The sequence below is a fragment of the Nuphar pumila genome, chromosome 3, assembly GCF_984573655.1.
Source record: "Nuphar pumila chromosome 3, dmNupPumi1.hap1.1, whole genome shotgun sequence".
Classification (NCBI taxonomy): domain Eukaryota; kingdom Viridiplantae; phylum Streptophyta; class Magnoliopsida; order Nymphaeales; family Nymphaeaceae; genus Nuphar; species Nuphar pumila.
Window position 1 is genome coordinate 2,770,416 of NC_143251.1, and position 14,991 is coordinate 2,785,406.

General features: G+C 40.5%; 2 protein-coding genes across 2 annotated transcripts; one reads left to right on the top strand and one right to left on the bottom strand.

The window, feature by feature from the left end:
* Positions 1 to 3,016: 3,016 nt before the first annotated feature.
* Positions 3,017 to 7,410, top strand: LOC149841639 (uncharacterized). Its single transcript, XM_090001101.1, has 6 exons — positions 3,017 to 3,305; positions 3,527 to 3,632; positions 3,906 to 4,604; positions 5,402 to 5,597; positions 6,403 to 6,496; positions 6,745 to 7,410. The coding sequence occupies exons 1-5, from the start codon at positions 3,229 to 3,231 to the stop codon at positions 6,426 to 6,428; spliced, it is 1,104 nt and encodes a 367-aa protein (XP_089857227.1). The 5' UTR covers positions 3,017 to 3,228; the 3' UTR covers positions 6,429 to 6,496; positions 6,745 to 7,410.
* Positions 7,411 to 10,158: 2,748 nt separating this feature from the next.
* On the bottom strand, positions 10,159 to 11,387 carry LOC149841640 (putative germin-like protein 2-1). The gene is made up of 2 exons (XM_090001103.1): positions 11,239 to 11,387; positions 10,159 to 10,894 (listed from the first exon to the last, which is right to left on the bottom strand). The coding sequence occupies exons 1-2, from the start codon at positions 11,342 to 11,344 to the stop codon at positions 10,341 to 10,343; spliced, it is 660 nt and encodes a 219-aa protein (XP_089857229.1). The 5' UTR covers positions 11,345 to 11,387; the 3' UTR covers positions 10,159 to 10,340.
* Positions 11,388 to 14,991: the final 3,604 nt, after the last annotated feature.

A 14,991-nucleotide genomic window follows, 5' to 3' on the forward strand; every position in this document is an offset into this window, starting at 1 on the left:
ATCATGCACATTAGAAAGAAATTATTTTGTGATAGCATATCTATGTGATAAATTGCAAATAACATGCATCATGATGAGATTATGATTAGACTAGAGTTTCTTTTATTCTATTTATGTCATGTGAATAATTATACTAAGATTAGCGTGCATAATTCCTTAAATCTCGAAAGTAGTGACTTGTAGTAAGGCTACCTGGTTCACGGCTAGAGTGTAGACACCATGGAGAATGAGCTGCTGGTGATTTAACGATGTGGAGACTCTACATCGTTGCGTGCTTAATATAAGATAAGTGTGAAGCCTAATGTCATTCTGAGATTGAAGAATGAGATTCGTCGTGATCAATTTATGTTATCATTCGTGAGAGAACGAATGAAATACGAGCTTGAGAATGTGGTTCAATATGATGAACTTAATTTATAACTTAGGGTTATACTCACACAATGTTTGAGACTTTAGATAACTATGAATGGTTGAGAACCATCATGGTTAGGATGTAGTATAAATCATGCCGATATTGAGATTGAGCCTGACCTCATGGCTAGCTACCGGTAGGGTCTTCTTTTTGTTTTACTGTAATGTCTGGTAGTCCAAAAATTACTAGGAGTGTATGGTTCATTGTCTGGCCAACACGTAGAATTGAGGTATTCTACGCGGGTTGCTACACCCATAGACTGTTATGATTGGTATAACCGACTTAGGGTTAGTTTGGTGTGACAGAATATTTGAGAGAGTTAATGAGAGATAATTAAAACATACAAACTCGCATGGTATATCGAAAACTAAATTCAGACTAGTTGCTTAGAGTTCACTATAGTTGTAAGTTAAAGTGTTTATTTACTTATAATTATTCCTTACTCGTTTGTAGACTCAACCTCCAATATAATTACAACTGTAGGTTTCAGACACACTAGCATAGGCAGAACATGATTTGTTAATTTTTTTTTTAGCAGAGCACTTGATAGTTTTTATGTTATTGTCATTGAACATTTATGTATTTGTTATTTCTTATGTTATTAATGATGAACGTTATGAAAGAAACTGAGTTATCGAAAAAAAATAAATTGTTTTTTTAACCATGTTTTCTCTATGCGAACTCTGTATGTTTTTTCTCTGAAAAGTAATACCAACTCAACTTGGACTCTCGAAATCCTAGATTGGGGTATTACAATTTTACTAGCTAATTGAGTCACCGTTTATACTTAAAGACATTGGGTATTCTTAAAGACATTGGGTATTCTTAAGGAGATTGGATCTATTGAACAAGTTGCATAATATCTAATCTTTATGTATTCCATTTAAATAAACTCCTTGAACTGAGCAGTATTATTAGAAACTTGTGTATTGTAGGGAGATCACTGTATATGTGGGAGGTCTATACTCTATAATCTCCTTTTTCTAAATCTTAAGCTGGTGATTACATGGTCCGCTTCTCATCCCCTATGTCATCCTTCATCTTCGTAACCCTCTTAAATCTTATGATCTCAGCAGTTTTGATCAAATTTGACCTTATAGATGGATTCAACATGATCAATTTCATAAGAATCAACCCTTAGATTGTATTTTTTTGCCAAAAAAATGAAATTTTAAATCATGAAGTTTTGTGTTCTGCAACCGTTGCCAAAAAATCCTGCACAAGTTGGATTTTGGCAATTTAAATGTTGATCTTGACTGAATGAATGACTTGGCACATAGTCCGATTTTGATAAAAAACAACTAGCATCAATGAATTCTCAAGAAGGGGTATGAAGATAGGGATGACATAGGAGATGAGAGGAACCCATTTGGTGATGACATTGGTGCAAGTATGAGAAAATTGCTTAATTCTATGGTGCCAGTGCAAAAATAATTAATCCATCCCAAATTTTTGTTGAGTAAACCCCAATTCCTTAAAGCCAAAAGTTGGATGGAGGCAACTCCGCACACATGCACATGCCATCTACAAGCAATTGGTTCTATCAAAGTCCAACATACGAAACTAACTTGTAACGATCTTAAAGAAACCGTTTTTATGCAAGGACAGGATGCGAATCCACCACCCCAAGATTGTAGCAGAAGTTGAGCTTGAACGGCCATGTTGGAGCTCGTATGTAGCGAAAGATGCTTTCTTAAAACAAAAATATGCTAAAAATCTCCGTTCAGGTTTTATCTTGACATAACAAGGTTTAGGAGGTTACTGGGGATTGAGGACAGGGATGCAAATGTATCGGATTCAGGTGGAGGTTTTGCAATTTTTGGTTGTTCCATATCTGACTCCACTGTTTTGGATCCTACCCATTTGCATCCTTAATTGAGTTGAGAAACGTGCTTTTAGAATTTTACACTGTTATAACGGCGATCACGAGTACATAAGTACATCAGGATAAGACCAGTGCAGTAAGGAAAAAACCATTAAAAAAAAAAAGGGTGGTATATGAGCCGAGTTCGAACTCCAGCTCCGAGTCATTTAAGAAAAGGGTGGTAGGAGCCTAGGACGTTGTGTCATAGCATTTGCAAAAGTGGCAAATGAAATACACTTTACATCCTGAAAACGTAAACAATTAATTGAACTAGCGAGCTCGAACTCGTCTTGTAAATGATAGATATGCATCATTCTTTAAACCGAACCTTCATTGGTGTTCAATATTCCAAGTTGCCTTTACGGTACGGGATCAACATGGTAAGGTCCAAGTGTCCAACCACATGCGTCGACGCTCAAGGGGTTTGACAAATGAGAAGGAGGCTAAGATTGAAATCTCTCTGATCCAGAAAATGTTGTCCACGTTGAACACACTTGTCAGATGATAGAATTCGAGTCTGCCGAGTTTGACTGACAGAGAAGATCCAACATGAACAAACTTCTTTTTTGACAAAAAAAAACTATACTTTCAATCAATAAAAAGTCAAGTGAGCATATAAAAAATGGGAGGAAATAACATGGATGGTAGAAGTTAGTCCTTAGAACTAAGGACAAAAATATCTGATCGGACGGCCAGAAAACGTTGTATATAAAAAGTAACAGGTTTGGCTCTGTTTACACATATGCAGAGAAAGAGGAATCAGAGGTGATCGATGAAACCACGTGGGGTTCTTGGGAGAGCGAGTTAGTCGGACGGAGGGGTTGGCTCCCCATTTCAGGAAATTTACAGGAGAAAGCACCCGCGCCATAATCTCTCTCTCTCTCTCTCATCATTATTTATCATCTGCATCATTTATTGGTTTTTTTCTTTTTTAATTTAATCATCCTCTTCGATGGCTTCGAGTTTCGATCGATGGGAGAAGGATCCCTTCTTCCCAGCCGCTGAGGAGGTCCAGGACTCTGCCGATAGGTTGGTGTTGCACCCCAACTTTCCTTGTTTTCTTGGTTTTCTTTAGGTTGTTTATCTTTTCTCGGTTTCCTTTGGTTCTTTATCTCAGTTTGCTTGGAAATCTTCTCCTCTCTCTCTCTAGAATTTCTCCTCTTTTTTGGGTTTCCTTTGGTTGGTTATCCGCATTTCCTTGGATATCTCTTCTGGGGCTGATTTTTTTTCTTTGAGCTTTTGATTCTCAGGATGGAATCGTCGTTTAGGGCGTGGTTACAGTATCGTAAGCAAGATTCGAGCTCCCACGAGCTCCGGAGGGAGCTCCAAACTGCACTAGGCATCACCAAATGGCAGGTCCGCTCCCCCCCTCTTCTCCTTCTTTCCTTTTGTTAATCTTTTTTACGATTCGAGATCTGGGTTTGAGATTATTTCTCCTCTTTTCCATGTTCTCGTTATGGTTGGTTCAAATTCAAACTCTTGATATGAGAAATTGCAAGTACCACGCATGGATAACATAATCATATCAAGAAATTTCTCCAATTTGTTCTAGAAAAACTTCGGAAGGAAATTTTGTGTTTGGATATGTGGGTGATTTTTTTTTCTGTGCTTGTGGTTGGATAAATGTAGTTGGAAGAATTCGAGAAGGCTGTTGGATTTGGGGAGACTGGTTCACAGATGAAAGATACGGTGACTAGGCATACGCAATTTATCGTAGCAATACGGGGCCAGGTTTCTAGGATTGAGGACTCTTTGAAGGAGTCGATCCTCGAAGATGGCAAGATTTCTCTTCCTTGGGTGCAATTGGATAAAGGAGAACGAGATGAGCTTGCTCTGTTTCTCGCGGGAAACGGGTGCAGCAGCAATCAGTGTGTTGGGAGCACTCATGGTATGAATGATAAACCTGGGACTTCCGAGGAGGCGCCTCTGATACACAAAACTGGGTCTTTACAAACAATCAAGGATGAAGGATGTAGGTGTTCGAATTGTGCGGTTGTCCTAGATTTGGCTTTGCATGACGTCACTGATACTAGTAGAAAGGATGATAGGAAGCTTAATGGTATTAAGGGTGAGCGGATTGTGAATGGGCACAGGAGAACTGCTAGTGCAAATGCAGATTTTGGGAGTTGGAAGATTGCCATTGCTGATCATGAAGATGATGTGCAACGGCCTTTAGCGGATCCTCCTTCCAAGGTTCTTAGTCTAACCGGTTTTATCAAGAATATTGAGGCTTCGTCCAAGTTGAAGTGCTCGAAAAATAGCTTCAAGCATGCAGATCGTCATCAAACTGATAAGGGGTTGGCCAGTCGATCTCATCCATTGAACAGGGTAAGCTTTTGGATTCTTTGGCATTTATTCTTTTTCTTTATGTTCTTGTTTTTTTTAAATATCTGCCTTGAAAGCTGCTTTCCTGTTATCCAATAGTTTAGTTAAAAGAGCTGTTACAGAAGAGGAAGAAACTAATTAATCCTCCTTACGGCATGGTTCAAATATGGGATTTAGTGTCTTAGCGACAGAACTGAGTGGAATTGCTGAACAATGTCAACTTCTTTATTTAAAATTTTTTGGTGGAAATCCCACTTTTTAGCATGCTTTAAATATTTCTGTGCCTTCAGAATAAAAACATGTAAACTTCATTTGAGGAAAACCTTTGGGAAGAGATATTGATATTATTGTTGGTTGAGATGTTTGTGTTGAACACATACTTCGATCTCACAAAGTGTCATCAGGCTTTGAGATGATATTCTGAGTTAACATCCGATCATGCTTAGATTACCTGTAAGGCTCATCTTCTGATGGCCATCCTCAAAAGATTTCTCATACCATGAACATTGGAGGTTTCTTTTTTTTTCTTATTCATCAACATGGATAGGCTTTGTATTGAAGATGCAAATTCTTTGAATGATCACATATACACTGATGCACAGATTCATATGTTTTCCTTGAAGCGATTCTTTTCGTTGTTTCTCAGTTTATTTGTACCACATCTTCCTTTTTCTTAGATTTGCATTTATCTCAGTTTATTGTTTCTTTTTTCTTGGATCATTTCTTAGGCAGTCATTTATGAATGTGCAAAAACTCGTGAACCTAACAAACCCATTTGTTTGGACCGCTATTTGAAGCAGGCTATGCATGCATGCTATGAAAGAAGCAACGACTGTCTTGACTCTTGCAGTATAGAGTCTGAAATTTCTTACGACAAACAACTTTATGGCTGGCTAGGAGCAGCTCAGAGGCAACTTCAAAGATCTCAATATCACATTCAATACAGTCGACAATTTCAAGTAGCATTTTGGTTGATACTTGCAGTTTGCTTAATTGGTAAGTGTACGGAATGAGACAGGCTTCACTGCTATTTTTTTGTTGTTGGACAGTTAAAGTGTTAAGCAATGCATCTTGTCAACACAGCGTGTATGTAATATACATGTGAAACTATTTTATTCATAGATCTAAAGTAAAAGATTATGTATGCATGACAAAATGTGGTTGTGGAATTGCGAAAAGCAAGGGATAAAAATAAAGAAAAAGACAAGTCTAGTGGACTGGAAATGTGCAATGAAGAAAAGGATGATTCAAACTCACCCAGCAGCTAAGTGAGAAATCCAAATACTGTGCCAGTGTAGGATGTGCCACTATAATCTTGTTAGATAAGGTATTTAAATGCTTTGGAAAATAAAATTTTGAGGCTCATTTTCTGGAAGATGGAAGACTAACCCTGAGTCATGAAAAATGACACTGCGAAAGAAAAAACTGCAGGTGTCATCAGGATATCTTTAGCATAACTACCTCAGCTGTGAGCTATCATCTCCTTTGTAAACACATTATTTATTTGGTGCCCGCACATGGTAGGAGAAAAGGTGGCCGGTCTATGAAATGTTTCATGCCAATCTCACCCTGGATATCTAACCAAAATATCTTGGCAAGCCACAGGCCAGTAGGCCAACAATTTGGAAACTAACCCTGTAATTTTCTACTTTCTGATAAATGCCTTGCATTACCTATTGCCCTCATGACCGGATGTTTGTCTTGCAAGCAGTGTTTATTGACTAGTCTGTTGAATTATGTCAGAATCAAGACGTAGCTATGCAAAGTTGCATTATAACTGAGCAATTGGCCTTTTCTACAGTGTTGTTCGTGGTGCGTGCAGTTTGAAGGGACAAGGAACCCAATTGCTCAAAACTTTTGCTCGTGCTGACTTCACATCATGACAACTGATATGGGTATGATTTATGAACATCACTCATGCAACTGTTAACTGCGGCTCTCTCGGACTGGATTGTTAGATGCACACAACAAAAGTTTCTTTTATTTTTTGACGAGTAAAAAAAAAATGCACAATACTTCTTTTTCTTCAATAGTATGGAGATGCACTTGGGTATTATTCTTTACATTGTGCTATTAAAGAAGATATTGAGAAAGTTGGCACGTATTAACTTTTTGTTTTGCATTTTTAATTTTAATTTTTCAGGTATGCTTGAAATGAGAGTGATGGTGTTTGTTTGGGACATCTAACCAAGAGGTTATCACCAACTTCCTTAAGCAGTAACTTAAAAATTTGCCAAGGTATAACCAACAGTGTATAACATGTGCCTTGACGTGTACAATAGTTTTGCAGTTTTCTTTATTTTTTAACTCATCCGTCCGGAGTGTAATTCAGTGATTCTGGAAGCAGGCTGAAATGGTAGAATGCTTAGCATGAAAAATAGGTCAAGGCTATGCACCTAATGATAAATTATGTTTAGTACCCATTCCTGTCTCTACCTTGAAGAGGGGTAACCTACCAACTTCTCTAATACAATTGAGGCTTTTTTAATGGCTGACTGCACTCTAATCACAGCTGGTTCATATTTGTTTGAAAGTCGGAAAGAGTAGGAGATGATTGCTGGTTTCTAATGGCCCTTGCCATCGCTTCACCCTTAGCAATTTAGAGCAGCATATATATAGGCCTTCAAATCTACAGTGGTTCTTCACACCTTTTGCTTTTGAAAATTGAGTGCGGTTTGATTGTACATTTTTTTTTAATGTTAGCCACTGAACCACACAAACCCGTGGATGTGGAGGTCTGCATTTATTATGCCATTGGAGCAGCTTATATCATATCTTCTTGGAGCATGGTTAAATTGTTATTGGTTTCCGTCCTTATGATGGTCATCTTTGGTGATATCATTTTGATTTGATTATAGCATTTCTACAAGCTAGCCTAACTCAAATTTTAGTCAATGATGATGACGATATCCATAAAAGCAACCTTGGTTTCAGTTCTATTTGCATCGTTGAGCTAAATATCCAATTAAGTTTTGCTGCTTCAATCGTAATCGTGGAAAGTGTGATGTCAAACTCAAACACACGATTAAGAGTGTAATGAAAACTTTCAAGGGGGAAGTGACATTAAAATTTACACCTTGATGCATTTATGGGGCTACCAATTAAGTGCTGCTACTTAATAATTAAATTCATCACATTCTCCGTCATGGGCTTATTTTTTCAATAAGCCAGTGTGGTGCGACGGTTCTTTCTTACCACCGCAAGCCTTCTTATCGCTTTGTTATGGTTTTTCGTAAACCTGTGATGGTGTCATACTGTCGAGTCTAGCTTAACGGTCAAAGATCGTGCACCAACACTTTTTCATGTGTTGAATTATTTTTATTGGTTTTGCGCACCATCTCGTGCGTAGTTGCTTAGCGGAAGCTAATCAAGTGCATTTTAAAATGCGAATTTCATCTAGTTCATGCCACTTAGTGCATAACCATCTTATACCAGTTATCACTTTTGAAAGGGGCACAAACTTGCTTTAGCCTTGTGTAATGTGAAGCGTATTGCAACTCTATGCGCACATTACAGTAAAACCTTGCCATCGAAAGAATAAGACCTTGCAGACTTCAGTCCGAAAATCAGTTAATGATTGAACACCATAGTGAAGAGAATCATTCAGACTCATTCGCCAGCATCTAGGCATTCACTCGCCTAGCTCCGAGTCACCATACTCGGTTGGAATCACTTAAGGTGATCTTTGAAGGAATTAGTCCTAACCTACACGTACTTTCGTGCGTCTAACCGTTATGCATGAGACATATTCCTGCAAGTCGAGCGGTCTTTAACCAAATCTTTAAAGGCAACATCCTCTGATCCGTTGGCACTGCTTAACTAAACAACGTTTCATGTCTATGTTATCATACAACGATGCACTAACGATAATACCGTTGCCTACCGCATGCCGTGCTACCACCGCACATATCGATTAAGTCAATGCACACCATGTGTTCTCTCACTCGATGCATTTTTTACTCAGTAGAGCTCCGCACACACTGTACATGCCTCATTCTGAAAGCTCGGTCCAAGACATTCCTAGTGCCCCTAATAATCAAACTTCATTTGGATCAAGCTGGCATTTAAATGACAACAACTCAGGCTTTTTGCATCTCTCAATTTTTATGGAAAGTTGACAACATATCTCGGAAAACATAGGTGAAAATCATGCACTTGTATGATCTCTATTAGATGACCTAGAGCTCTCTTAGTTGGTAGATGCTGAATTTTGTGTAAATATGAGTCATTCTTTATGAAACACATCAAAATAACCTGGAATTTAAGATCACGGATGTAGGTGCGTTATGTGGTTACCAAATACCAAGTGTATTGTACGTGCTTTATGCCAAGTTATATTCCAGAATCTAGATTTTAATTGTTGCACACAATTTGAATTATCCGTGGGTCTCATGGTTGAATATCCATTATGGTATAGACTTAATATTAAATAATCTTGGAATGGTTTTGTTCTAATATGTTTTTGATAAATGTGGTTCATTTGGTTATGGGCAAGATCATAGTCATAAATATCGCCTATAGTTTGAAAATATCGTGATATTTTTAAAAAGACTAATATCATATCGGAAGAAACACAATATTTTCAGAATATTGCTTGTTTTGAAAATATCACATTTCTATCATGATCTTAACGTAATAACATTACTTTTTTGTATCTTTTTTTTTTTTTTGGACAATTGGGGAAAAACCGCCTTTCTCATCTGTGTCCATTGGTACGAAACTCCAGTTCTCCCTTGCCCACCGGGGACTACATTCAGCTTTGGCCTTACAGCAATAAACACACACACCCATGGGTTTCAAACTCGTGACGTCCCATCAACTTGGTTACATTCGTGATACTAGAGGAGTGGAGCTCTCGTGGGCCATTTTTGCAGTGTGTTTCATTTATCTATGATGTTTATATTATTTATTTAACATATATTTTATAGTGTTCATATTATACAGCCACCCATCTTGGTATTTCTCGAGATGGGTGTGGCCTCCATATCGAGAAATGTTGAGATGCATGGCTGTCAGTTAGGGGTGGCAATTTCTGACCCGACCCGCCAACCCGACCCGCCAACCCGCCTCTTAGGCGGGTTCGGGTTGGGCTTAAGCCAACCCGTTTAATAAACGGGTCGACCCGCGCAACCCGTTTATTAAACAGGTCGGGTTCGGGTTGGGGGTATGCCAACCCGCCAACCCGGCTGACCCGTTTAATAAACGGGTTAGGCGGGTAGGTCAACCCGACCCGTCAACCCGTCAACCCGACCCGCCAACCTGACCCGCGAACCTGAAAACCCGTTTACCCGACCCAACCCATTTATTAAATGGGTTGGCGGGTCGTGTCGGGTTACCCGTTTATTAAACGGGTCGGGTTCGGGTTGAGGTATTCTGACCCGCCAACCCGCCAACCCGCCAAACCGACCCGATTGCCACCCCTACTGTCAGTGGCGGCAGCGGCGCTGCATGATGCAGTGCTGCTGCATAAAAATTGCTCTCTATGTTATTTTCATGAAATTTTTCTGAGAAATACTATATTTTTTTTCAAATATCACAAGAGTTTCTATCGCCCATATTTTCCTGAGAACGTGATTTATTATTATTGACACTATATCGAGTAACATTGAACAGTTTAATACCTGAAGCTGGGACCAAGCAATGAGAAGAGGTTTTAAAAGTGTGCCCAACTCGTTATAGAGTTGATAACCATCTCATTTATAATCCATACAACAATTAAAGCCACATTGATGCAGCTCATTAGTGGCTGTTATCAATCCAGGTCATGTTCTGGAGTTGATCAATTGCGGACCTCTCAACCTGGAAGGCCTTGGCGAGCACAAAATCTGCAATGGGTGGCTTGGCACCCAGCAGTGCATTGCCTACTGTGATTGTGCCTGGGTTCTGGCTGCTGAATGCTGCAAGAGCAGCAGCATTACCTTCACCCACATTCATCTGAAAGTGTATGAGCCCCTGTGGGAAGACAAACACATCTCCCTTCTGCAAGACCTTGCTGAACAAGCGGTTGTCTGGGTTGCTAGTGACGAACCCAACATAGAGAACGCCCTTCAACACCGTGAGTACCTCTGTCGCGCGAGGGTGAGAGTGAGGTGGGTTTAGGCCTTTCCTTGCAAGGTCGAGGCGTGCGAGAGATACGCCTAAGGTGTTGAGTCCGGGTACTTTTTGAACATTGACTTTGGTGACCATGGAGCCCAATATGTTGGATGTGTTTCTGGGCTTGTCGAGACCGGCAAAGAAGAAATCGTTGACTTGGGCCAGCTTCGGGTCCTTGCATGCTGCACCATTCACGAACACTGCATAGACAGGATGATCCATTAATTCTTGTGTGTGTGTGTGTGTGAGAGAGAGAGAGAGAGAGAGATCTTGCATTATTAGCACAAACTACATGACTTCCCTGTGCTACTTGTTAGAAACTGGAAACAGTTTGCTTAGGAACACAATAAGCTGTTTTTGACATGCGTTCTTCATCATTCAAGTTTGGATGTTACGATGATTATGCTTACATTCCGGACAAAATTTTAAAAAAAGAAAAAAATATAAAGAACAACTCCTGAGCAATAAGACACTAATGAATGCAATAATAAAAATTTACTGTAAATTAAGGGGCAAAGATGTTTAATATGGTGGCTGGAGATACCGTGGCCTTCAAGGTTGGCCACACAGAAGTCTTGCACTTGGCTGGGATCAGATGCAAAGGCACAACTGAAAAAGAAAGCAACAAGAAGCAAGTGAAGGAGCTTCATTTCTTGAGACCAACCACAGAACGGGGAGGATATGGAAATGGAACTTGGTTGGAAGCCCTCCAATCCGTTTGGAATTTAAAGGCATTTGCAGTTGGTCAGGTGCTAACTAGGGGAGGCCTGGTGACCCTTCACGGCCATTGACTAACCAAAGCTGCAAGCAATGGTTCGTCATTTTTTTTTTTATTAGGCATATATAGTTAAACCATTCCATGCATACCATTTCCAAGTAAAGTTTTATGGCCTATATACAAAAGTCATAGTAGTAGAAATAATTTGTTTGTTTTTTTTTTAATTTATAACCCGAATAAACCGCACCCGGAAGATCTGGTTGCACTGGCTCAGCTTGCCATACCTAGGATCGTCATGCTGACAACATAAAACTCCGAGGTTAGGACCCCTGCCCCGGCGCCTATGCTACACATTGGCTTCAATAGAGGAAAGACGCCAATGAGAATAGAACCGTGACTGCCAGTCTAGCAGCCAAGGCTCCACCTCACATTGAAGATTAGATAACGAGTCTCTGCATTTGTTTAGTTAATCTTGTTTATTTTATGCTATTTTTCCTAAAAGTAGCCACCTAGATTTGCCATTTTTCTATTACTAACATTCGTTACTATATATTGGTGTCTCTATCGTGGTATTCAACAAACATAACTAATGGTGGTAGACACTTGATTTAAATAAATCTAATATCCAAAACTAAAATAATTTAGATGGTGTTAGGCATGTTTCATGCTGTTTTCACCTCTTAAAGTTGACTCCTACATATTTTACACAATTTCTAATGTATATATTATATATGAAGGGGGACCGTCCAGCCAAAGAAGGTCCAAAATTTACAACCAATGACGATCGGACGGCTCTCTTTCTCTAATGCTTAAGGATCTCATCGGTCAAACTTCATATATTTGTTCTTTATAATTTATTTAGTAAGAAATATGCTTTACACGAATAAATGATAAAAATCAAATATGTAAAGTCTGATAGCTGAAAAACTCGTCGGTCAGAAAAAGAACACCGTCGAATATCGTCGGTTGTAACCCACACATATATATAAAGAGAGAGAGATAACTGAACATATTAGGCCCTCTTTTGTCGTTCTGCCATGTTAGGCTCCATAGTTTGATGCATTTTATGATAGTTCTGAGCCGTTAGATGTGTTTAACATGCGCAATGTAGTGAGAATCTAGTCTTAGATCATGTTTTTTCGACGAAAAAATATATTTTTATAAGCCATGAAAAGTTGATGCCTTCATAGCCATTGATTTTCGATCATGAAAAGACCCGATGAACCAAAAGCTGATTCCCACTAAACAAAAACCGTAGATCACATCTATGATGTTAGATGTATGAAAAAATACCAATAACTACCATTTTTAAGGGGCCTAATGGGGCAGAATGAAAAAACCAAGCAGAACAAGCACATTAGGGAAATTGAATATCTAAAAGGCATATTCTGTGCGTGGACCTTTGAGAATATAAGGAAAAAAGTGTATACTTATTATACACTTCCTTAGTTCCAAATCTGGCTCAAGCAAAAAAGTCTTCCTCATAGAAGTTCCAAATTTTCTTCTTCTTCAACAGATGTGAAAGCTTTATGGTAGAAAAAGAGAAAATGTCAAACGGATAGGTTTGAAAGTTGCCACTTTAAAAAAGATAGCAGCCCTGAAAAGGATAGTTGTTGTCCTTCTGACTTGTTAGGCAGTTCACACCTCCCTTGGTACCAAGAAAACACAGCCGGCTTCACATTGGCCGATTGGGTCATTGAACCGGGCCATGGACTGCTCTTCAAACCCGAGCCCATTAAGAACCTAACCAAAACCTGATATGTTAGTAAACGGGTTGGGCCATCTCCGAGCCGGGCCGAGTTCTAAACGGAATCGGGCTGGGCCGGCCCAATGCATACCCTTAATAGTGGGTAGGGGTTTAACCGGGTTGGGTCTCATCAGACCTTATTCTAGATCGAGTCTAAAAGTAAGATCCAAACCCAACCTAAACAAACACTACAAGAAAAATGCCAAATAGCGACGGAATTTTGTGATGGAATTTTTTCGTCGCAAAGTTGCGATGTATTAGCGAGAGAAAAACATCCGTTGCTAAGTTCGTAAATATTTACGAAATTAGCGACGAAAAAACATCCGTCGTCAACTCCGTCGCTAAGTAGCGATGGATTAGCGACTAAAATTTTATGTCGCAAAACCCGTCGCACTTAGCTACGGAATAACTCTGCTGCTAACTAGCGACGGAGTTTGCGACGAAAATATTTTGTCGCTAAATCCTGATGTAAAATGCTCCCTGATTAGCGACAGACTAGCGACTAAAATATTTCATCGCTAGTCCGCCGCTAATTGTCGATGTAAATCCCCCTAGGGCACGAAATCAAATTTTTTTTTTACTCTCGCCTGCGCCTCTCTCTCTCTCACCAGCGCCACTTTCCATCCTCTCTTTGGCTACCGCCCCCTCCCTTTCTCCGGCTACCGACGACCGCTCTCCGGCTACCGCCCCATCCCTTTCTCTGGCTACCGGCGATGGACCCTCAGTCTCTCAGGTAACTCCCTATCCCAGTCTTCTTCTTCTTCTCCATCTCCTTCTCGCCCTTCCTCTTCTTCATCTTGTTTCGGCAGGGGCATCACCCCTGCCGCCTGTCATTTTTTAGCAGACCGGCAGGGGTGATGCCCCTGCTGCCTTTCTCCTTGGTCAAGCAGAGCCGAGCCCTCCTGCCTCTTTCCTCTCTATCAGGCAGAGGTTTCACCCCTGCCGCCTTATTTTCCAGCAAAGGCGATGCTCCTGCCCCTCTCATTTTTATGGTAGGCAGGGGCAAAGCCCCTGCCTGTCTCTATTTTTTTTTGCAGGCAGGGGCAATGCCCCTGGGGCTTTTGTAGTTTTCGGTAGGGGCGAAGCCTCTAGTGCCTTTGCAGTTTTCGACAGGGGCGAAGCCTCTGGCGCCTTCATAGTTTTTGGCAGGGGCGAAGCCCCTGCCCCCCTTATTTACCAAACCAGCATGGGTGAGGCCCCCTACCACCTTGGGATGTCTAGCAGGGCCCCTGCCCCTACCCATGTTTTTCCTCGTCTGGTAGGGGAGATTCTCCTTATCGCCTCTGGATTTTTCTGGTAGGGGCCTCGACCCTGTCTTTGTTTTCCTTAGGCATGCAGAGGTGAGGCCTCCTACCGCCTTTGGATTTTCTACAACCCTCTGCCTCTTCCCTCTTGGTCAGGCAGGAGCTTTGCCTCTGCCGCCTCATTTTTTGGCAGGCAGAGGTTCGCCCCCTGCCTTTGCCACCCTCTCCTTTGTGAGGAAAGGGCTTTGCCCCTCCCTCGATTTTCGGCAGGGAGGGTGAGGCCCTGCCTCCTACAGTCTGGCAGGGGCCTCAGCCCCTGTCGCTTGGGTTTTTTGACAGGCAAGGGGCAAAGCCCTCTGTCTCTGTGTGTTTTTGACAGGTAGGGGGGTGCCTCAATTTTTGTTTTGTTTTGTTTTGTTTTAATCTGTTTTAGCATTCAACTAAGTTTCTGGTGTGATTTTCAGCAAGTTTTACTATTTTTCAGTAAATATAAGGAGCTCTGAGCACTATGCTTGTAAAGGATTTCTGGTGAAAAGCAATTCAAATCGGGTAAATACCCGAGGTGAGTAAGTGATGCAAGCACATCAC